The sequence below is a fragment of the Plecotus auritus genome, assembly GCF_963455305.1.
Source record: "Plecotus auritus genome assembly, chromosome: 3".
Classification (NCBI taxonomy): Eukaryota; Metazoa; Chordata; class Mammalia; order Chiroptera; family Vespertilionidae; genus Plecotus; species Plecotus auritus.
In genome coordinates, this window is record NC_137772.1 from 163,324,787 (window position 1) to 163,347,506 (window position 22,720).

The following is a 22,720-nucleotide window of genomic DNA, read 5'->3' on the forward strand; positions in this document are numbered from 1 at the left end:
GGTGCACTTCCCGTCCTGGTGCTGGGGTAGGGGACCTCAGGCTGCTCCCCCGGCCCCAGCACCAGGCCAGGGACCTCAGGCTGTGCCCCCCACCTGGCAGGGCTTGACAGGGGACCTCAGGCCACGCCCCCCACCCAGCAGGGCTTGACGGGGGACCTCAAGGTGCACTTCCCATCTTGGTGCTGGGCTAGGGGACCTCAGGCTGCTCCCCCTGCCTCAGCGCCAGCCCGGGGGACCTCAGGCTGAGGCCCCCCACCCAGCAGGGCTTGACAGGGGACCTCAAGGTGCACCCCCAGTGCTGGGTCGAGGGAACTCAGGCTGCGCCCCCGCCCAGTGGGGCTTGATGGGGGACCTGAGGCTGCGCCCCCCTCCCGGTGCCGGGCCGGGGGACCTGAGACTGCACCCCCCCCCTACCTGGCGGGGCTTGACGGGGGACCTCAGGCCATGCCCCCCACCCAGTGGGGCTTGACAGGGGATCTCAGGCCACGTCCCCCATCCTGGCGCCAGGCCAGGGGACCTGAGGCTATGCCCCCTGCCCGGCAGGGCTTGATAAGGGTGGGGCTGGCCGGGTCTGGATCTAGCCCAATGGGGGGGGGGGGGCGGCAGGATCTGGGTCTCATGCGATTTTGAGGTGCGTGTGGGTGGGCGGGGACTCGACTCTGGGTCCCGTGGTGTGCCCCAGACTCTGACAGGAGGTTTTCATATACATTTTACTAATTTTCTTTCATCTCTGACACTTCTATTATAGAGAAAGGGCAAATAGCATTATTAAATTATTTCTTCTAATTAATCCCCTTTTAATGTGCATGAATTTCATGCACCGGGTCACTAGTTTATAATAATTCCAAAAAAGACTTGGTAGATTCACTATGTAAAATTTATTTTATTTTTTTTATAAAAAAAATGTATAACACCGGTACCTACTCTTAAATCAGTTAATTTATGAAACCATTCTTTTTTGTAGAATACTTATTGGCATCGAAACATTTTAAAGAAATGTAATGGCTATCTACAAAAAATTAGTTTTGATCTGTTGTATCCCACCCCCATACTTTAAGTCTGCACAGATAAAAGAAAATTTAAAATTTCAAACATTTTATATTCCGCAATTTAAAAAAGTGCAGTTTTCCTGCTATGGTCTTTAAAGGACTTAAAGTTTCAAAGTAAAGATAAAATGGTACTAGAATAACTCTGCTGTATCTTTTAACAGCTTTTTTATATAGAACAATTTGAATCGGCATGCAAGCAACTTCTCCTGTTGTTACATACCCGTATTTAGGGAAAATTACACACATTTTACAGAAAAATCCCAATACATATACTGCAATAAGCTCAGGGCCAAGTTAAAAAGACCAGTGTGAATGGCACACAAAACTGCTTCTTTATAAATTATTAACTGGAATTTCTGATCATAAATCCTGATCATGAAGTAGGCACAGGGAGATCCAGTTCTCAGGGCCTTGCTCTCTGGAAGAACACCTGCAAATAAAGTATTGGTACAGTCAGTATTGATGTCCGAAAATACCGCCTTTCACTTGAAGAATGGCTCTAAGTTGCTGAGTGCTACTCTTTTGTAAAATTCAGTAGATCTGCCCTGGCCAGTGTGGCTCAGTTGATTGAGCGTCATCCATACACTAAATTCCCAGTGAAGGCACATACCCAGCATGCAGGCTCGATCCCTGGTAAGGGTGTCTACGGGAGGCAACCAATCGATATTTCTGTCACACATCGATGTTTCCCTTTCTCTCAAGTCAATAAAAACGTATTTAAAAATTCAGTAGATACTTAAAACATTTCACATAAATTCACACATAATACAAGTTAAGAACTTTGTCTTTTGGACAATTTGATAAAGTCTATAGATAACTTATGGTGGCAATATTAAGTTGGGAAACTACTTGAAATAAAGTATTATACTAATGCTATGAGAGTCAAGTGATCAGAGGAAAACATGCTTTTGATACATTTTGCTGACTGGCACTACTATCAAAATTAATGCTGAGAAATTAAATCTTGAGGAAGAAACAAGTCAAAGCTACAGATAGCAGTTGTTACCCCTTAAGGAATTTATTATTTATTTGATTATTATAAAGTACAGGAAGCTCAGATGGTTAGAGTGTTGTCCTGATAGGCCCAGGTTGCAGGTTCAAACCCCAGTTAGGGCACATACAAGAAATCAACCAATGAATGCATAGATAAAATGGAACAACAAATAGATGTTTCTCTCTCCCCTGCCCCTTTAAAATCAATTTAAAAAAAAATAACCTAAAAAAAATACTTTTAGCCCTGACTGGTTTGGCTCAGTGGATAGAGCGTCGGCCTGCGGACTGAAGGGTCCCAGGTTCGATTCCGGTCAAGGGCATGTACCTGGGTTGCGGGCACATCCCCAGTAGGGGGCGTGCAGGAGGCAGCTGATCGATGTCTCTCTCTCATCGATGTTTCTAACTCTCTATTCCTCTCTCTCTTCCTCTCTGTAAAAAATCAATAAAATATATTTAAAAAAAAAAATACTTTTAGCCCAGGTGGAGTGGCTCAGTGTTTGAGCGTCAACCTATGAACCAGGAGGTCATGGTTCGATTCCTGGTCAGGGCACATGCCCGGGGTTGCAGGCTTGATCCACAGTAGGGGTATGCAGGAGGCAGCCGATCAATGATTCTCTCTCATTATTGATGTTTCTCTCTCATCCTCTCTGAAATCAATAAAAGTATATATTTTTTAAAATATGTATGAAAAAACACTGGATGCCAAACTAAGAAACATGAATGTATTTTTAGTCAACAGCAGGCTTGAAAGTTATGAATTAGGGGAATGAATTTCAGGGGTCTGTTCAGTGTTGTCAAGTAGACCTGCTTGGCGAGAACAGGGAAGGGCGATCAGTGAGATAACAAGCCTATCCCAGATAGCAAGGAAGGGACAGCAAGTGAGTGAGGAGGAAGAATCTGCAAAGAATCTGAGGATCCATCAGGCATGAAGGGAGTAGGCATGAAAGAAGGAACTTCATTTTTTCAAACTAGAAGAATAATGCTACCAATGACTTAATGCTATCAATATAGAGAAGTTGGACTTGGGAGAAAGACATTTTATGAATGCTGTTTGGAATAAATTATATGTTTGGAGCAAAAACCTGCTACAATGTACATATATCTGCTATTACAGACCCCTTTAATAGTTATACTTTTTTGAATCCTTTAATGCAGTTTGATTCATCAGTTATTTAATAGGTTATCTTCACAGGCACTTTGCTTTTATGGGGAAATGGGAGTGGGAGGATTTGTGATGATAAACAGTAATTCTCAACATTCTTCTCACAAATCCTTTTGTCAGTTTAAGCTGACAAACTACTACTACTGGGGAAAAACTGACAAGGGAAGAGTTTAGAACCAAAGTCAAAGGATAGGACACTTAAACTCTGCAAAGCCCCTTGACTTAATAAATCCTCTTGAATGCCTTGGGCAAAAGAACCAGGTAGCCATTCATTAAATTACCTGCTACCAAAACATTTAGCACAGTGCTTTGTCCTCAGATTTGAAGGTAATAAATAAAAAATAAAGAACAGTTCCTTCTCCAGCCCAGGAGCTCCTTATGGGCAGGTAAAGTTACTCATATTGGTATTTGCAGCAGTTGGCATAGTACCTGTTACATAAAAAGCAGTTAGGAAGTACTAAAGGACTACTTAGGTGAAAGCAAAATAGTGCTGTCTCAAGAATTTAATTATAAACATAATACCAAATAAACATTTGGCACTTCTTCCCAATTTGGAGGGTTTTTAAAAATTCAGTGATTATACAAATGTATAAAGAGCCTTGCTGGCCAAATCTGAGGACTCTACTTTTTGTCTGTTTTACAATTCCAGTTTCAAGATAGGATACAACCAAGTAACTGATACTTCTGTTTTTATATTTTTAGATACTTCCTTTCAACTCAATATGGGCAACTGTTCTTAAACATTACTTGTTCCTATTTCATTACATCATGAAACTGTAAAAGAAAACTGGCATTTTCATATCAAATGTTCAGGCACATACACATTCAGTGTTCTTACCCAACTCTCTATGATCTTATGTTCAGTTGAAAGGGGTTTCACAGAAGACTCTAAAGTATAACAGCCATAACTATAGATTTTTAGAAGCATGTTTTAGAGCAAAGAGATCCCAAAACAATAGTTGGTCAAACTAGCCTGAGTCCTGGCTGGTGTGGCTCAGTTGGTTGGAGAGTCATCCTGTGCACAAAAGGGTGGTGCGTTCAATTCCCAGTTGGGGAGCAGACAGTACGGGAAGCAACCAATGGATGTTTCTGTCTGTCTCTGTCTCTTCTCTCTCTCTAATCAATGAAAACATATCCTTGGGTGAGGATTAAAAAAACACAACAAAACAAACTACAGTATCCTATCTATACAAAAGGCTAATATGCTAAGTGTCCTACCGTCTGGGTAATGACGCCAAGTAGCAACACCTGGCTTCCTCTCCCTATGGACTAGCCTCCTTGCAGTTTCTTCAGCGCAGGAACACGGACTTGCTTTATAGCCAGGTGGAAACACTTTACATTATAACTAAATGTCTATGAAGTGTGCCTCATCTCATTTGATCCTCACAGAAGTCCTGGAGTAGGTAGATAGGAGACTTGGTGGAATCCTATTTTATTTTCATTAGCCGGAAAAAATGGAGATTTAGAAAGCTTAGAAACTTGACCCGACTGAAAAGAAGAAATGGTGGACCTTGAAAATAATTTCAGGTTTTCTCACTGTGCAGAATATAGTCAAACACTGCTGCAGTTAAATATTTTCCCCTTTGTTCTCCCTGCATGATCTACAATAATAATTTGCTTTGTGTTGATATTTACTGCTGTGTTGCTGACAATTACCTGAAAGAGAAGTTGGGGTGCTTCACTGGGCTGAAAAAAGTTTAGCTACATCAGAAAGCAGGTCTAATTAAGCAAGTTTACTCTATATCTATAAAAGGCTAAGCTGACTCGTGAATGTGTGATACATATAAAGCGCTTGTTGGCGCCAATCACACGTGTGTGTTTCAATCTGTCATCATCAATTGTGAATTTGGTTGTTTTTATTGACATTCTGAAGCTGAAAGAAAGCGGCGGCGTCGCAGGGAAGTAACAATGGCGATTAAATATGATCGTAATAGTGATCCAGGTAGATATAATTAACCCTGTGTAACCAAAGTTGCTATCATATTCAGAAACGAAGATGGAGAACCTCCTTTTGAAAGGGACTTGCTCATTCATTGCAAACCAGATCCCAATAATCCGAATGCCACTAAAATGAAATAAATCGGTATCCTGTTTCCTACATTAGATGCAATGACGTATCCTATTCTTTTCCCACATGGTGAAAAAGGCTGGGGAACAGATATTGCATTAAGACTCTATAGAGACGACAGTGTGAGTCTTAATGCAATAATACTAGATTCAATGGATGATGCTGAAAAGGGAAATTTTCCCATCGAATTTCTTAAAAGTATTACTCCTTTGGGAATGCCGTGTCATAAATTAGAATCGAAAGTAGGTGCAATCATCATGCCACAGAGAAATCTTAATAGTAAATGGGGTCTTTGCAATGGTACTAGATTTATTATCAAAAGATTGTGACCTAACATAATCGAAGCTGAAGTATTAACAGGATCTGCAGAGGAGGTTGGTCTGATTCCAAAAATTGATTTGTCCCCGTCTGACACTGGCCTCAGTGTTAGAATAAGTTTAATGAATTTATCAGTCATTTTTTTTATCAATGTAGTTTTTATATCATGTTTTTGTTCTTTTTATATCATGTCTTTGTTGTTGTTATATCATGTTATTGTTTATTTATTAATCAATTTATATATTATTTTCATATACATTTTACTAATTTTCTTTCATCTCTGACACTTCTATTATAGAATAAGGGTGAATAGCAGTATTAAAATATTTCTTCTACTTAATTTCCTTTCAATGTGTATGAATTCGTGCACTGGGCCGAATATATATTCTCTCTTGGTTCTGAAACATTTCCTAATTATGTGAAGATATGTAAGTTTTTCAAATACCTACCTTTAAGTAGTTTTTAAAAACTTTAGCATCAGGCTGCTGAAGAGCTTGACAAAACTCCTGGGGAGCCAGGAAGGGAGGAAAGAAGAGAATCAATCTATTCGTATTAAATTCATAATAATATAAATCCACAGCACTGTTTTAAAATTGTGATTGAAAACATAAAACTGACCATCTTAAGCATTTTTATGTGTACAGTATAGCAGTGTTAACTATATGCACAATGCAACTCCCCACACACCCCAGCCCCTGGCCACCACCATTCTACTTGCTGTTTTAAGAGTATGACTACTTTAGATACTTCAATATAATTAGAATTTTGTAGTACTTGTCTTTCTGTGACTGGCTTATTTCATTTAGCATAACCTCAAAGGTTTGTCCAAGTTGTAGCATATGACAGCATTTCTCTTTTTTAAGGCTGAATAATAATCCATTGTGTATACATACCACACTCTGTTATCCATTTACCTATGAATGGACATTTGCACTGCTTCAAATCTATAATATTTGTAACTTATCAAAATTAACCTGAACAGTTCCTCACCAAACATGTTTATATAGTATTCTCAAATCTAATACTTGTCAGACAGGCTGCTTTCACTTTTGAGAATAAGGCTCTCCTACCTAAATGATAAAAACTACACTGATATGCCCATTCTTACCTAGTTAGTAACTGAGCAAAGCCAGACCAAATCCTTATCCTTCATAATCAAATTATTAGATAGAAATATAGTTTTGTTTCAGTCAGCAATGTGGAGAATATTAGCTACTCAAAATCAGATGACATATTTCTATTTTCATGAGCATTAAGATCACGAGTAACTAGTAATTTATTGTTTTAATAAAATATTAGCTTACAAGTAATAACTGAGAAAATTCATTAATATCTATAAAGTTAAAGATGATGTGTTATAGAGACCATAAATTCATTAAAAATGAGTTGGATGATTACTCTTATGTGAGATCTAGCTGATTTTTCACTCAATTTTTTCAATGCCTCTTATAAAATAGCATTATAAATCACTGTTGATGAAGAAACAATTCTTGGAATCTACACAAGAGATTCTAACTAGTTTTAATCAAAACTTTGACACCTTATCAGATCTATGTGCAATAGCACAAGCAGTCTGGATAACTATATGCCATTAAAAATTATTCTGTAATAGTGCGAAAGTGAGATAGCTTTCCAGCCCCTTACCTCAAAATATAGTTTCAGATTTACAAAGTAAGCACATATAAAATGAACTACCTGGCATAAACCTTCAGAACAGATTCGTGGGCCATGGTCCCCTTTGGACTCCTTTTAGAATGATTTTTAACACATGGGATTACAAAGGAAACTAATAATGAATTATGGTTATAAAAATTTTTTTTGACATGTGGTAGAATAAAACAGACTCAGTAATAAGGTCTAGTGGCATATCTTAACTCCTAATTTCAAACTACTAATGAGTGTAAATAATATTTTGAGATCTTTGAAACTAGTGATACAGAAAATATCTGTGATTACTTATTGATGACGGAGTCACGGCAATATGAATACTACTGTGATTTGTTACCTACACAATGACAGATCAAATTTCTATTAAAGGTTAGTGAAAATAAAAATACAATTTTTCCTATTCAATTTCAGAGCCCCCTCCCTCTCCCAAGTTTGGACTCTTGCTATCCTATACACAGTAAAACAACAACTTGAATGCAGTTTGGCTTTCTTGGATCAAAATTTAGTTTGAATTATAGTCATATTTCTTTAATTAGATTAAGAGGAAAATCTGCCGAAACCGGTTTGGCTCAGTGGATAGAGCGTCAGCCTGCGGACTGAAAGGTCCCAGGTTCGATTCCGGTCAAGGGCACGTACTTTGGTTGCGGGCACATCCCCAGTAGGAGGTGTGCAGGAGGCAGCTGATCAATGTTTCTCTCTCATCGATGTTTCTACTCTCTGTAGAATATCAATAAAATATATTAAAAAAAAAAAAAGAGGAAAATCTGCTAGGGCAGCTCTTACCTGAATTATCTCTGGAGCTACTTGCAAGGAAGGTAGGTATTCTTGTTGAAGATACTGAACACATTCCGGGCCCTGAAAATGAAAAGATGGTTATAACTAAATTATTTTCTTCCTTGACATCAGTAATGCTTTAAAAGAAATTGGAGCAACATATGTATACTTTAAACACAATACAGTACTGAGATTAAGAACAGACTCTGAAACCAGAATCTGCTTTGTTTGGAAGACTGGCTCTGGCAAATTTCTGGTAACTTGGGCAAGTTACTTAACTTCTCTGAGCCTCAGTTCCCCATCTAAAAAAATGGAGTTATTGGGAGGGTTGGATGACTTTAGAAATGTAAAGCTTTTGAAGAGCACTTAGTATTTACTACAAAAACTGTTATGTAGTGCTAAAAATTAAACAAATATTCTTTTAAATTCAGGAGGTCATAATGTCTTCTATGCACTGAAAGGACAGCAAACAGAAGTGCTCCTGTTCAATCCACCTCTGGGTGGACTATAGGGCAGTACCACAGTAATGACTATCTTTAGAAACTAAAATATAAGCAAGAAAGATCAAAATTACAGCCTTGGGCAAACTACGGCCCATGGGCCGGATCCAGCTGTTCTATCCGGTTCTCTTGCTCTCCCCTCGCTCCTTTACTTTGAATTTATATTAGTTCACACAAACACTCCATCCATGCTTTTGTTCCGGCCCTCCGGTCCAGTTTAAGAACCCCTTGTGGCCCTCGAGTCAAAAAGTTTGCCCACCCCTGGGCTAGGAGGTAATATAAATAAAAACACAACTTCCTTTTTCTGCTCACAAAATAGGGAAAAGGAATTTAGTAGCCAGATGAGGCAAGCAAGACCCAGAAATACAGGATTATTTGCCCAGTCTGCTGATTAAAACTGTACTAAAAAGCAGGTCACCTGACTTCTAAAACCATTGCTCTATACTGCTATCTTTTAGTACTTCTAGGTGCTAAAAACTGTAACAGTAGTTTTCTGGGGCATTTTGGGGTTAAGTTTGGTGAAGGGAAGAGAGAAAATCTCCACAAACTAGCCCCTGACTCCTCCACCGCTTCTTAGACACTATAAAGAAACTTAGGATACAATTTGAAAGTAGTTATCCTATAGCACTGTGTTTCTGAGAGAGAGGCCTCAAGCAAATGTAATAAATCCAATAGTAAAAAAAGCTAATTTCACTTTTAAATGTGAATCTGACTAAAGGCTTTAATATGCAGATGTCTTCAACCTGGTCCAACTTAAAGTAACAGTCATCAAAATTAAATCAATCCATCTCTCCTCAATACACTTCTCCCTGCATTAACACCTCATTTCTTGTTTAGTATTACTGCTCCTGAATCAAAGGATTTCTCTATGTTTCTTCTTCTACCTTGATTCCTGGGCCCTCTAACCCAATGGACCTAGGTCACAATTTAGTCTTCAAAGGAAGGCTGTTCCTAACTGAGAGGAGGTAACGTTTCACTGTGAAAGTTTCTCAGATCCCTTCAACTTTCCTTCTCACCTTTTTCTTTAGTCTATTCTCCCTAAACTTAACTTTTCATGCACTGCTCATCATCTCATACAACACCACTGTTATCACTTAAAAATAGAGCATACTTGTTTTACCTTTTAAATCAGGAAAAGTAAACTTCTACCTTAAGAGGAAGTCAGTCAAGTGAATAAATGAAAAAAATAAAACAAAACAAAACATTTTCAAATATAATATTCCATATGATTCAATTCTGTGTGTCTAAACGAGAGCTTCTAAGGACAAGATAAATACTTCTGAACTGTAAATACCACACTTCCTGTTTTTTTGTCATTCCTCATCCTGATTCTCTAGCACCCAATAACGTTCAACCCATCTGCTCTTTTGTGACTCTCTTCCCTTAGCTTTCACAACTTTGGTTCTTCTAGTTTCCCCTAACTCTTTCTTTAGCCAAGGTTCTTTCTGTCCTGGTCTTAGAAAGTCTCACTTCATCTTGACTATTACACACTTGGAACTCCAAAATCAGTATTTAGTCCTAACTGGTTCAGACCATATTCCAAACTGTTCTCTGAACATTATTTTCTGACTTAGCTATCCTAAATTATAACCCAACCTTTCACAAATAGAGCACACCTAGTCCCATTTCAGCTTTTATCTATTACTTCTGCCTTCATACTTTACTTAAACATGTTAACACTATTTTCTACCAAATCTACCATGCGATGTCTTCTCTGTCTCCATACACTGCTTAACTCTGCCCAGAATGCCAGCTCCTCCTATCAGTCCAATGAATCTATATTTAAGGTCTGTCAGAAAAAAATTTAAAAATTGCCTCTTTCTAATGGCTTTCTTAGATTGCTCTCAGAGGCCAAGTTGCTCCTTCTTCTTTAGTTCCATAATATTACATTTAATACATAATTTTATATATATATATATATATACACACACACACACATACATATATATGTATGTGTATGTATGTGTGTGTGTGTGTGTGTGTGTGTATATATATATATATATATATATATATATATATATATATATTTTTTTTTTTTTTTTTTTTTAAAGAACTTAACCCATTCCATTAAGCTATTATGCATGGGTCTCCACCGATTCTAAGATATACAAATAAGGGAGAATTTTTTTAAAATAAAAATTTTATTACTAGAGGCCTGGTGCACGAAATTCGTGCACTGGGGTGGGGGTGGGGGTGGGGGTCCCCTCTCACAGCCCGGGAGCTCTCAGGGGATGTCCTACTGACGGCTTAGGCCCAATTCCTGCAGGAGGCCTCCCTCTGCAGGAGGAAATCTGGCTGATGAGGGAAGGTGCCACCCCCATCATCCCGCTGCTGCTGCCACTGCTGGCTGCTGCAGCCCCCAAGGTGTTTTCATCAACAGACTCCAGTCCCTTCACCATGAAAAAATGACAACTTTCTTTAGGCATTTTCAAGATGTCTCTTTCATAGGATATGACATTTCTTCCATTATTTTTATCCTCACCTGAGGATATTTTTCCATTGATTTTTAGAGAATGTGGAAGAGAGAGAGAGAGACAGAGAGAAACATCAATGTGAGGGGACACTGTGATTGGTTGCCTCCTGCATGAGCCCTGACCTGGGCCCCAGCCAGGGAGGAGCCTGCAATCCAGGTACATGCCCTTGACCAGAATTGAACCCGGAACCTGTGGTCAGCAGGCCAAGGCTCTATCCACTGAGCCAAACCGGCTAGGGCAGGATATGACATTTCTTAGCCCCTCCAGCAGTGGACCTTCGTTTTTTCCTCCAGGAGTGTGGTAGAAAAACCCTAGATCACCTTCTTGGATTCTTATACCCAAGTTACCAAGAACACTGCAAGTGGCGTACCAGGAGCTTAGCCAATGAGCGGTCAGAAAAGGTGTTTCCTCTGTAGCTCATGTGCAGAGGCGGGACTGCTGGTGAGGGCCTGCTCTCAGCCGTGAGCGGGCCCCTCTCCCTCTCCTTCTTCCTTTCCTTCTCCCTCTCTCTCTCTCTCTCTCTCTCTCTCTCTCTCTCTCTCTCTCTCTCTCTCTCCCCCCCTCTGGTCCACTCTCTCTAAAAAGCAGTGAAAAAATATCATCTGGTGAGTATTAAAAAACAAAACAAAACACAGAATAACAGGCCTCCTCCTTGGAGATGCTGAATATGTAGGCTGAAAGAGAGAATTCTTGGCTCTGTGAAGATCCCTACTTGAATTTTATTAACAATATTTGGAAAATTAGCCTAAGCCACACCAATAATTCAAGTTTGTGCTTTTCTGGGTTCCAGGGAAGAATCAAATGATCTTTTGTTTTATTGTGTCAAAACAAAATTTCGCATGTGTTAAATACATAATTCTTATTCAAATACATAACAGCAGATGCAAAAGTTCTGTTTAACTCAGTGAAGGGACTGGCAGGATGATAATGCAGTTCAAATGAGATTGCCAAAGATGAAAGCCTGAAGTAAAACTGCTAAATTAGATACAATCTGGCTAATGTCCTATAGGACAATAAAACCGTCACTTTTTGAATTTGTGTGTCTTCTAGACAGAAATTAGTTACATCTTTAAAAGCCTAAAAATTCTTTCATCTTCTCACTTTGCTGATCATTCTATGTAACTTTCCAGGGCTATAAAATGTCAAAATATATGGAACTTATTTAATTGTAAATAGTGTGTCAGAGTATGTTTCATAGAAAAGGAAATGATCATTCTGTGGGCCTCTAATGCCCCAATTATACTGAAAGGACTTGCTGTCAATGTTCTACTCCGGGCCTGCGATTGGCCTCCGAGGCTGTGGGCGGGTCCGCCCTTGCCTCTCAGGGCTGGTGATTGGCCACGGAGGCTGCGGGCCAGCCCTCCGGTCCCCCAGAGGCCCTCCACAGCCGGGGCGTTACCACAGCAACGAAGCAAGCATTCGGCCAGGCTATTCATGCTGTCCGCTCTCAGAGGCAGCCCCCGCCAGGACTGGGGGACTCCGGCGAGGCTGAGGGGACTGGGCAGAGTGATGGTTAATTTGCATATTACCCTTTTATTAGATAGTATTTTATTTATCTTATTTTATTGAGAAAGGTAAAGGGAGAAACATCGATTTGAGAGCATAACATCAATTGGCTGCCTCCTGCACAGCCCACATGGGGGGAATCAAGCCTGCAACTCCAGCATGTGCCTTGACCAGAACTGAACCGTGATCTCCTGGTTTATGGATCAACACTCAACCACTGAACCACACTGGCCGGGAGAAAGCTCTTTCTTTTAAAAGTTCATTAATTTCAGTTCTGCCTGAACTGAGGGGGTGTGCAGGAGGCAGCCAATCAATGATTCTCTTTCATCATTGATGTTTCTATCTCTCTTTTCCTCTACCGTCCCCTCTCTGAAAATCAATAAAATCATTAGGGAAAAAAAAAAAGATACAGTTTTAAAAAAAAAAAGTCAAACACAATTAAAACCATAACAAATATACATGTAAGATGAAAATAAACAAGCATGGGGTCCAAAGCTTACCCGCTTGAGATGAATTGTTTTCAGTGTCACTGCACACTCAGATAAAGCCTGTATAAACAAGTTTAAGAATTTACTATAGTTAATTCTTGGTTACTGATCCAACTTCTCTTTTTACTTCCCTGACCACTACTCATTACCCTTTAAAGAAAGAATGAAGGCAGGAAAGGATGGAATAAGTAGGTTGAATAGAAAATATAAAAACACAAAAATGCTGTCTCAATGTAGTGAATTGTAATTATGAAATCTAGCTTTTACTTGGCTGTGGGGAAGTGAGTAAAAGGCAACTTCTTGACACTAAGCATACTGAAGATGAGATTTGGGGAAACCATCATTCAAGAAAGAGAAAGTTACTCTTAATAGTGAGAAAAAACATTAAGCACCAGTTTTAGAATGAAAGCAGTAGTAGGAAACGAATAAAACTTTAAAGACTATTGGTAGTATGTGCCCTCTCATGGTCCTAGAAAGAGTCTTGGTTATTAAAGTTGTAGGAGCTGGGTTTTATATAGTCAATTTTAGCATTGGGATTTAGTAAGAATCCACGAAAGTTTCAGAGGTATCATCAATCTCTTAAAAGTGAATCCTAATTTGAAATTACTAAATTAGAAGAAGAAGAAAAAAGCAATGAAACCTAATAAAATCAACCTGGCATTGAAGAAGCAATTTTGAGTTAAAACACATAAGAGCCACACAAGGTAAACAAAGATTCCTGGATGCTTACCAATACTGTTTGTGCATCTGCCAGGTCAAAGGTTTGTTTTAAAGGTGCTAGGAAACACGCAGGGACAATGTGCTTATAAACAAAATCAGCAAATCCCACTGGTCCATCTTTACCACCTGTCAAGACAATTCAAATTTTCATCTTGTATAAAAAGAAAGTCCATTATAATTTATCATTGGGGAAATCAACACCCCGCTCCTGTCTATTGTGAGGGCTAGGGTTCCATTTCATCTCTGAGAGTCTTAGGAAACAGGCTAGGGAATAAAGCTTAAAAAAAAATCATCTTACCCCAGAGTTCTACCAACTTGGAGAGGATGATAAAGCATGTTTTCTGTGCAATTGGATCTGGATATTCGACTGCTCCTTGAATCACAGTAACTAGAATTCGTTCTACATTTTCTGCACCTGAAAAGGAAAAGAAAACCTTGACTTTAAGAACTGGAAAGGCAACCTGAAGCTCTCATTCCATATATAGTAACCAGGCAAAAGCATTTACAGAGTTAAGATCCCTCAATTTTTATTAACTGTACTCCTTAATTTTAAGTATAAAATGTTGAAAAATCACTATTTCCTTGTCATCTTACTTACTGGATTTCCTGTATTGCAAAAATTATCCACACTGATCTATACAGTCCCATTTATTTTTAATTTGAAAATGGCAAATTGATCAGTAAGACTCAATTGTCAAGTCAATTCTGGCAGTAACCACCATGCTGTTTATAATACCAAAGAACCAATTAAAGAATACTACTTTAGGAAAAAGGGAACTGAATACCAATTAGTTTTAAGGCCCTCAACTTGAAAGTAATTCCCTCCTTGAAATAATGAGCAGTCATCCTAGGGGTCCATATACAACAATACTCCAAAAGTTTAGTGTCTACTTTAACTAGCTCTTGCTCACATAGATGCATAGCTGTGACAAAGACGTCAGCAGACAATTTAGGCATCACACACATCCCCACCTTGATTTGCTATGACTTCGCTCATTCCGCTGCCTGTGACTGTTTGCAGGAAAGCAAAGTAACTCCTCCGCAACATTTGCTTCTCTAAAGCTGCAGACTGGTCATTTTCTTCTGCTGGTCGAAGCAACACTTCAAAAATTGCATGAAGTAGAGGCATGAACATTTGTTGTAAAAATGGAGATACCTGTATCTGAACATAAGAAATATTACTACTACTTCAGAAATGAGTAAGAAAATTATTATGAAGCTTAATAATAATAATCCTGTATTGCATATTTGAAAAGTTTGCTAAGAGTAAATCTTAAAAGTTCTCATCACAAGAAAAAATATTCTGAAACAATGTTTAGTGACGGCTGTTAACTAGGCTTTTGCTATATACAAATACTGGCTCTTTATGTTGTGTACTACCTAAAACTAATATAATGTTGTATGTCAATTATACCTCAATTTAAAAAATAAATGTAACTTAGAAAAAAAACGTGTTTTAAAGTCTTAAGAATTTCTATTTAGAATATTTACACAATTCACTTAGCAAATACCTAAGTTAAAACAAAATCTACATAGCATATACATTATTAAGTTCAACCAATTTCCTATAGTTCAAGATCCACGTTCAAATAGTAGGGAGCCAGATCCAGTTCTCCCTCAGGAAGGACGTCGGTGTTGAGGAGACTATAACTACCATGTCTTCCAGTGCTTTGTCAAAACCTTAGATGCATGGCCAAGATTTCATATTGTTGGAGCCATCATTGTATCCCTGGGGGTTGCAGCTTCCTGTATATTTGGTGTGGCTGAACCAAGAAAGGAGGCATATGCAGATTTCGACAGAAGTTATGATTCCATGCAAGATTTTGAGGAGATGAGGAAGGCTGGTATCTTTCAGAGTGCAAAGTGATCTTGCTATGTAAAGAATTTCTTTGGGTTGAATTCCATGTAAGTTTGTTACTGACGTGTGTTCCTGAACTATGAAACATGAGTATCTGAGCTAAGGAACAGTTTCTCTTGATAAACAATTGAGAAATAACAAGAAAAATAGTAGGGACCCAGAAATATTTCATAATCAAATACTGCCACGGAATATTTTCAATTTAAATTCCACGAAATTAATTCTATTGCTAAATTATAAATGGAGTTACATGCTTGGGCTCTCAGGCTTTATAAGCCACTGTGTAATTCTTAACTTCTCTGTGTCTGTTTCTTCATCTATAAAATACAATACTTACCTCCTAGGATCAAGTGAATTAATGTGCAGGAAAATGCATTGAACACAGAAAGCACTATGTTAGCCATTCTTATTAGCTAGCTTATACTTGACTTAAATCTCCTTGTACATAAAACCAACTTTAGTACACTAAATTACTTTTAAACTCCTGTGTGGACACCCAAATTACAATGCTTTTTATTTACCTCTTTAGACATGTAGTACTCAATGCTGTTTTTATTTGATTTTGTAAAACAGGAGAGTAATTGTTTTCTTCTGCTACACAAAACAGATAATGTATGAATGTTTTTATTAAAACATCTATTAAACATGTCCTATGTGTCAGGGAGTATGCCAGATTATTAGGGGTGACAAAAATACACAATCCATGCCCACAAGTAACTCCTATTTACAAAAACAAACCAAGGGGGCAAATGTCAAAATGCAGGGTTTCCCCCCAAAATATACACATTTTAACAACTGATAGCTCAATTTTGAAAATAAAAAATATTTTAATAAGCACTGCCTTTATAATTATTCAAAGTGTGTGTATACACTTTTGGGGAACACTGTATATAAATATATCTAAACATAAATACATCTAATCTTTAAGCCAGGGGAATATCTTTAAGGCAGGAGATGCTCTGAGGTTTGTAGTACCTTAAATTTGGCTGTAATCTGGTTGATAAGAGGAATGAACTCCTGAAGGTCTTTTGCTTCACAATCTTTCAGCATGTGTTCTGAAGCAGATGGGATGAACGGAAGAACTTCTTCCTCTAGGCAAATTATCATGCGATGAAGGAAAGTGCGAACTCCACTTCTGAGAATATCCTTTTGTAAGGGACAACTCAGAGCTGGCAAGAATGTCTGTAAACAGTCCAGATAAACTTCGGAACAGCCACATTGTTTCACAGTCTGTTTGTTACTGAAAGCTTTGCTGGTACGACTAGATAAGTAAAATAAGGCAACTATTTTTAACTTTAATCTTTAAAAGTTTCATGAAGTAATAAAAAACAATGCACGACAAATTACAAAACTAACAAAACTGGTAGACAATTCTAAATGAATGAGAAGTAGTTACTATAATCCCTCTAATCTGAATCCATCTAAATGTTTTATTAAAATCCTACTGATGAAATATGCAGAAAAGAGGGGGGAAATACACTTGCTATGACCAGGCTGTCCTACTACATAATCTGCAAACTACCCATTTAAATTAAGAAAACAATCTTTAGAATCAAGTTATTTCTACAACTCTCTAATATTAACTTTTGCATTGAAATATTTCATAGAGCAACTTCTTTATTTAGCTTATAATAAACAATCACTAAAACTTATATGCTGTTATTATTTGCCAATAAAAGTTATGGGTAGAGAGAAAGAAACAGCAGCTTGGGTGGTCTTTAGGACACAATGCAACAGGTAAAAAGGTCTCAGGACCTTCTCTTTAAGATATCAAAACTGAACAACAAGATTTCCCAATTAGTAATCTACACTAATAAAAGAGAAACATGCAGATTGACTGTCACTTTGTGACGCCCAGGAGTGAGTATGCAAATTAACCCAACAAAGATGGTGGCTGCCCCGCCCCCCAGCCACTGCAGGCCTCTGGGCAGCACCCATGCAGGTGTAGAGCAGCCAGGCGGGACGCCTGCTATGAGGGGGAGGGCGGGGGGCGGAGGGAGCTACAGGAGTGGCGCTCCGGCCGGAGTGAAGACTGAAGGCTCCGGCCAGAGCAAAGGCTGGGTCCCAGGTGCCGGAGGAAAACTGGTGCCAGCAGCCAGGGGAAGGAAAGCCTATTGCACGAATCTTCATGCAATGGGCCTTTAGTTGATATATAAACACTTTAGCTAATCCCCTTAAATACACAATCAATGTACACCAAAGAAGTCAAAGTTAAGGACTCAGTTGTCAAGACAGAAATGCAGAATGTTACGTAATCTATTCACTTCTTCAGCTAAGTCTTCTAATTCACTAGATTTAGAAAAGAAAGCTTAGATAATTCTCTAGACAATCCAGTTTTGGAATCTTGGATATGTGCCCAATTCTAAAAGATGCAGACAAATAAATGGTCCTGTCACTTAATAATTTTAACTCACCTGGCAAATCCAACAGCATGGTTGAGACAGTCTGCTAGAGATGCCTGCCTTTCTTCATCTTGCGCCAGCATCAATTTTTCTAACAAAATTTTAAACTTTTCCATTAGTGGAGTCAACAGATTCCTCATTAACGCTTGCTTCCGTTCTGCGGGGTATTCACTATTAACAATCAGCACTCCAGCTGTCTCATAAATAAACAGTTGATCATCGCTGCTCAACAAAGACTGGTAACCATTCTCCTAAAATAAAATTTAGTCTCACTGAAGTTTTTCCATATTTAAGTCCACTCATTTAAGCAAAGTAAGTGTAAAAGCGAGAGGAGATTAATCTATGACATTAACTCACTATTAAAAAGTAGGTTGAGTGCTTTTAAAAACAAATTTTCTCCCAAGACGATGTAACAGAAAGAAAACTGAAGTAGAGGTAGAGATTGTGGGTCCAATTCTTCCCTTTTCAAGACTTTGCAAATAGTCATAAGATAATTATTAGCCTTGTACCTTGTTTTCTCTTGTAAAACTCTTATTTGTAAGATTGTTAGGTGGCTAAAAATGAGATGTACAAAGGTACTTAGAACGTTAGTACAAAGGCCACACAAGTTAATATTTTAAAGAGTGTTTAAGAGTTGAATAACAACAAAAACCACACAATAAGTACATATGCACATTCACAACAGTTGTTACTTTAAAACGTTTGAAAATAAGATTGCAAATAAAAACCAGATCTCATTCAGGCATAAGCAGGCATCCCATATATGGGTCACTTTTATTGAATTTTGTTATTTTTTTATGCAGTAGGGGAGGCCAAGAGGAGTGTAGGGAAATATCAGAGGCCCTTCTAGGTCCAATACTCAAGCTCCCTATTAAGAAATATATAAAACCTTGTCTTAAATCAGATAAATTATGTAATAGTTTTATTATAAAAGAATTTCTCATTTCTTAAAAAAAAAAATCCCAATTTAGAAATAACTAAAGCACATTTTAAATACCACTAAGACTAATCAATGCTCTAGGAGTAGAGAATACAAAGATAAAGTGCTACAGAAATATAAGGTACCCAAAAATTGGGTCACTGTGAACTGCCAAGGAAAACTGGCAATAACAGGGTGAAGTACTTTAATATATCAGCTTTTCTAGTATGTAGGCAAAGATAATTTAACCATATAATTCACTACTAACCTTTCATGCAGTGAAATTACATAAGCTGTGTACCCTAAGTGCTGGTATTTACTTAAAAAAACTAAAGTATTATTTTTGTTCAACACTTTTTAAATGGCAGCTCTAGTAATATTTTTTATCAAAGTGGAAAAAAATTGAGTCAATGTCAGTATTTGTTTTAAAACAAAAACATGTACTAGTATCCATCAAGATGTGCTTACAAAGTACCCCAAGTTAAATCTTTCTAGTGAAATGGACACCAAAATATTCAGAAAAACCAGCATCAAATTTTTTTTATCCTAAGCCTGAAAAATTAAACACAGAAAAGCTTCAGTCTATTAGTAGCAGTCACTGAGAAGGCCCAATATGATCATAGTACTAAATAATTTGTAAACTGAATTTTTCCTTCTCCATAAAACACTTCATCAACATTTAACAGTGTAGAGAAAGCAGATTATTTCTCACATTGCCAAATTTGTCAGTCAATTCTTGCTTCTATTACTGTTTTATTTACTACTAGAGCCCCGATGCATGAAATATGTGCAAGAGTAGGCCTTCGCAGCCACGGGCGGCTGCCTGGATCCCTCCCTCGCAGCCATCGCGGATTCCTCGATCCCACAGCTGCAGCCCCAGCTTTGTCCGGAAGGACATCTAGAAGGACGTCTGGTCTAATTAGCACATTAGACTTTTATTATTATAGCTATCTCAACCGTGTTAGTAAACAGAACTAACCCTTGCATACACCACCCTCATTTTAAAAAAGCCCATGAAAGTATTAATGCTAAAGGTATATGTGGCCTCAAAATCTGTAATTTGGAAGAATAGATACTTACAGGTGGAGAAAGCTCTAATAAATCTTGTATTCTATTCAGAATATCCTCAATAAAAGGATTCATTTGTTTACTGAATAAAGGCAAAAAGGAAAATCACAATAATATAAGTAATAGTGCTTGAAAAGTTTCTAAAAATACTAAATCCCCCCCTTAAGGCAGAACTAAAAAAGAAAATAAAAAAAAAATTTTCAGTTCTAAGCTAGTCACATGTGATTAAAACTAATGATGATTTTTAAAAATTACAACCTTATAAGCCTAAGAATGAATAGTTTTCATGCCAAAAACTGGTACTAATTAAGAGTATAAAACAGGTTAGGTTAAATATGTATTTCCAAGGAATCTATTCTTTAGAATCTCAAAGAAGCCATATACTACTGATCCATAGCAATAAAACTGTTGGTTAAGTAATTACATAATGTTATTAGTGATTAGTGTCACATATACAAGTATGCAAACAAAGCACTTTTTTTTTTAACAAATCACTTTTTAATGAATGAAGTAAATTAATGAGAATGAAAAGAAATCCTAAGATCATGATACAAAAAAAGGAATACTTAAAAAATGCCTTAGAACAGAAAGAACCGAATCTACCACAGGCTCTTAGAAGAAAATTTATATATTCTATTTAACAATCCTAAATATAAGAATAAAACATAACAGCTGAAATTTCATACTTACTTGAGAGACTTGACAAATCTAGAAAACAGGTAAGCAGTTCTGCTCCGCACTTTTGCACTGGAATGCCGCAGCCCTCTGTGATCTAAGAAAGCCATCTAAAGAAACAGAGACACTTTTACTCTTGCTGCACTTATTTAAAACTCCTGTTGTGAAACATTTTTATTTATATCAAACATTTTTTCTTAGCTTCCAGAAGGCAGGAACCAGATACTATATATGACAAGAAACATTACTCAACACACGAATAGGTCCTTGAGGACTTGTTTTAGGTGACTGATTAGACAGAAATTTTTTTAATGGAAGAGGGATTAGTGTCAGTGCATTCAAGAGTTTCTGAGAACAAACAAACAAAAAAAAAAAGAGTTTTTGAGAACCTCTGGCTGTGGAAAAAGTTATAAAAGAAAACCAGAATACTATCTGCTCATTAGCTGAATGAAATACACGGGAAAATAACAAAAATTGAAAGTAAAATGTTTACTTACTAGTACACATGGAATGTGTTGAGGTTCAACTGTGAAAAACTTTTCATATCTAACAACAGTTTCGAAGAACTCCAATGTCACAGATGTATGCTGATAGGAACTAACTCCTGATGTTACCAACTGGAGCAAGAAAAAGTTAAGAAATCTATCCTTATTTATTGTAACATCAAAATGCCCCCTATTAACAGATACTAAACTCTAACAAGAAACTCCCATTAGCTTATAGTGAAAACAGAAAATTATGTTCAAATAAATTATTTTCAGTATACTTACAGTTCGCATCATATCCTGCAAAGCACTAGCTTTTGAAACATCACCTGAGAAGTGAGCACCATGAGATACTGGAAGAGCTTCTGCCAACATATACAGCAATCTTATTGCTACTTCAACTTCCATAAATCGTGTAGTCTGCCAATTCCTAACAAGGCATAATATGTTACTGAGATCTGAACATACACTTTCTATACAAAATTAGTGATGCAAAGGATAAAAAGACACCAACAAAAGCCTTTTAAATTGTTAAGAAGTCATAGATATTGTTAATTTTTTTTAAATATATTTTTATTGATTTCAGAGAGGAAGGAGAGGGAGAGAGATAGAAACATCAATGATGAGAGAGTCATTGATTGGCTGTCTCCTGCACGCCCCCCACTGGGGATCCGGCCCATAACCCGGGCATGTGCCCTTGACTAGAATTGAACCTGGGACCCTTCAGTCCACAAGCTGACACCTTATCCACGGAGCCAAACCAGATAGGGCAGATATTGTTAACTTTGCCAGGCAATATAATATATACCAAAAAGTAGAAATAACTGATGCTATCCATTTTATTATTTATGTTCTAAAGAGTAGTGTTTCCCCTCAAGGATCAAGAAAAATCAAGATGATAGTCCATTGTTTCAGAGATACACATAAAATCTTAATAAGTCACACAGATTAATAAAGTAGTGAATCACTTATTGTAAATCATCACCAGGGAGAAAAGGAAAGAGATGACCTGTTACCAAAACAGTAACAAACTTACTGCAGTGTAGAACTAAAAACTCTACGAACAGAAGCCAGCAGTAATTCTGGTGAAACTTGAGCAAGCCTGTCCAACAACAACTTCAGTTGTTTCCTATATTCTACAAACATGGCTTCATCTTCACCCTATGATGAATTTTAAAATTCTCATTTTAAAAACATAAAAGACCATAAAACTCATGTAAATGGTGAACTGTCATTAGTTTTCTGCACTTACAAATGTAATACTTTCATTTATTTCATCAATATTCATGTATACAGGAAAACTTACTAGGCTTAGACCTTCCCCTCCTGCTCACAAATAAGTGTTTCTGAACATAGCCCTAGATCTTGAAAGCCAGAACCAGAAATAGTTCAGAAAGAAAATTATGGTTAAGAATCTAGAGTCAGAAGAGGTTCACATTGGGTTTTGTGAGAACTTCAGCACCTTATTTATACTCCTTGTATCTCTCTGTCCACTGTAAAAACTGTAATACTGTATGATAGAAGCTATTACCTGTAATGAGCCTGGTGCTTTAAGTACACAGTGTGTTGGTTATCATCACCATTATCCTTTTA

At 37.6% G+C, this 22,720-nt stretch overlaps 1 protein-coding gene across 3 annotated transcripts in view; it reads right to left on the bottom strand.

Annotated features, from left to right (window-relative positions):
• Window positions 1-859: 859 nt before the first annotated feature.
• XPOT (exportin for tRNA) overlaps window positions 860-22,720 on the bottom strand; it is a 43,603-nt gene continuing 21,742 nt past the window's right edge. For 2 of the 3 annotated variants that reach the window (XM_080661743.1, XM_080661741.1), the window contains exons 12-25: window positions 22,164-22,288; window positions 21,413-21,557; window positions 21,140-21,259; window positions 20,658-20,752; window positions 19,980-20,049; window positions 17,993-18,231; window positions 16,554-16,839; window positions 14,693-14,882; window positions 14,019-14,135; window positions 13,731-13,846; window positions 13,013-13,060; window positions 8,042-8,113; window positions 6,040-6,096; window positions 860-1,479 (exon numbers count right to left, since the gene is read on the bottom strand). In XM_080661743.1, coding sequence (XP_080517869.1) covers window positions 1,453-1,479; window positions 6,040-6,096; window positions 8,042-8,113; window positions 13,013-13,060; window positions 13,731-13,846; window positions 14,019-14,135; window positions 14,693-14,882; window positions 16,554-16,839; window positions 17,993-18,231; window positions 19,980-20,049; window positions 20,658-20,752; window positions 21,140-21,259; window positions 21,413-21,557; window positions 22,164-22,288 — 1,707 coding nt within the window. In that variant the 3' untranslated portion in view covers window positions 860-1,452. The remainder of the gene's footprint in view (window positions 1,480-6,039; window positions 6,097-8,041; window positions 8,114-13,012; window positions 13,061-13,730; window positions 13,847-14,018; window positions 14,136-14,692; window positions 14,883-16,553; window positions 16,840-17,992; window positions 18,232-19,979; window positions 20,050-20,657; window positions 20,753-21,139; window positions 21,260-21,412; window positions 21,558-22,163; window positions 22,289-22,720) is intronic. The other variant, XM_080661742.1, reaches the window with a different exon arrangement.